At 38.0% G+C, this 337-nt stretch overlaps 1 protein-coding gene across 1 annotated transcript; it reads right to left on the minus strand.

Annotated features, from left to right (window-relative positions):
* Positions 1-83: 83 nt before the first annotated feature.
* On the minus strand, positions 84-277 carry PHALS_02421 (uncharacterized protein; the record flags this gene model as incomplete). Its single annotated transcript, XM_024719623.1, has 2 exons — positions 84-92; positions 134-277. 2 exons carry the CDS (start codon positions 275-277, stop codon positions 84-86), a joined length of 153 nt encoding a protein of 50 aa, XP_024572700.1.
* Positions 278-337: the final 60 nt, after the last annotated feature.

A 337-nucleotide genomic window follows, 5' to 3' on the forward strand; every position in this document is an offset into this window, starting at 1 on the left:
CAGTTCGTCTTTCAATCGATAACTAGAGCAGATCGCTTTGTATGGAATAGTATCACTATTGACAAGCAACCTCATCTCATATTTCAGTCGATCTACATCCTCAATTACCCTCAGTCTTCGACTAAACTCCTACATTGTAGTGGAGTGTCTTTAGTTCCTTTTTATACATAATGTCACGCTTTGATTGCTTTGGTGTATGGTGATAGCAATGAATGCAATCTTTCACCGCGCTCAAACCACAAGCCTTATTTTTTTTATTTAACCCCTGGCACTTCATCATTTCTCTCGTCGTGCTCTGTACGTATTTCTTCTTTTACCTTTCTATATTAAATCGAAG

Source organism: Plasmopara halstedii (assembly GCF_900000015.1).
Source record: "Plasmopara halstedii genome assembly, contig: Scaffold_194, whole genome shotgun sequence".
NCBI classification, from domain to species: Eukaryota; Oomycota; class Peronosporomycetes; order Peronosporales; family Peronosporaceae; genus Plasmopara; species Plasmopara halstedii.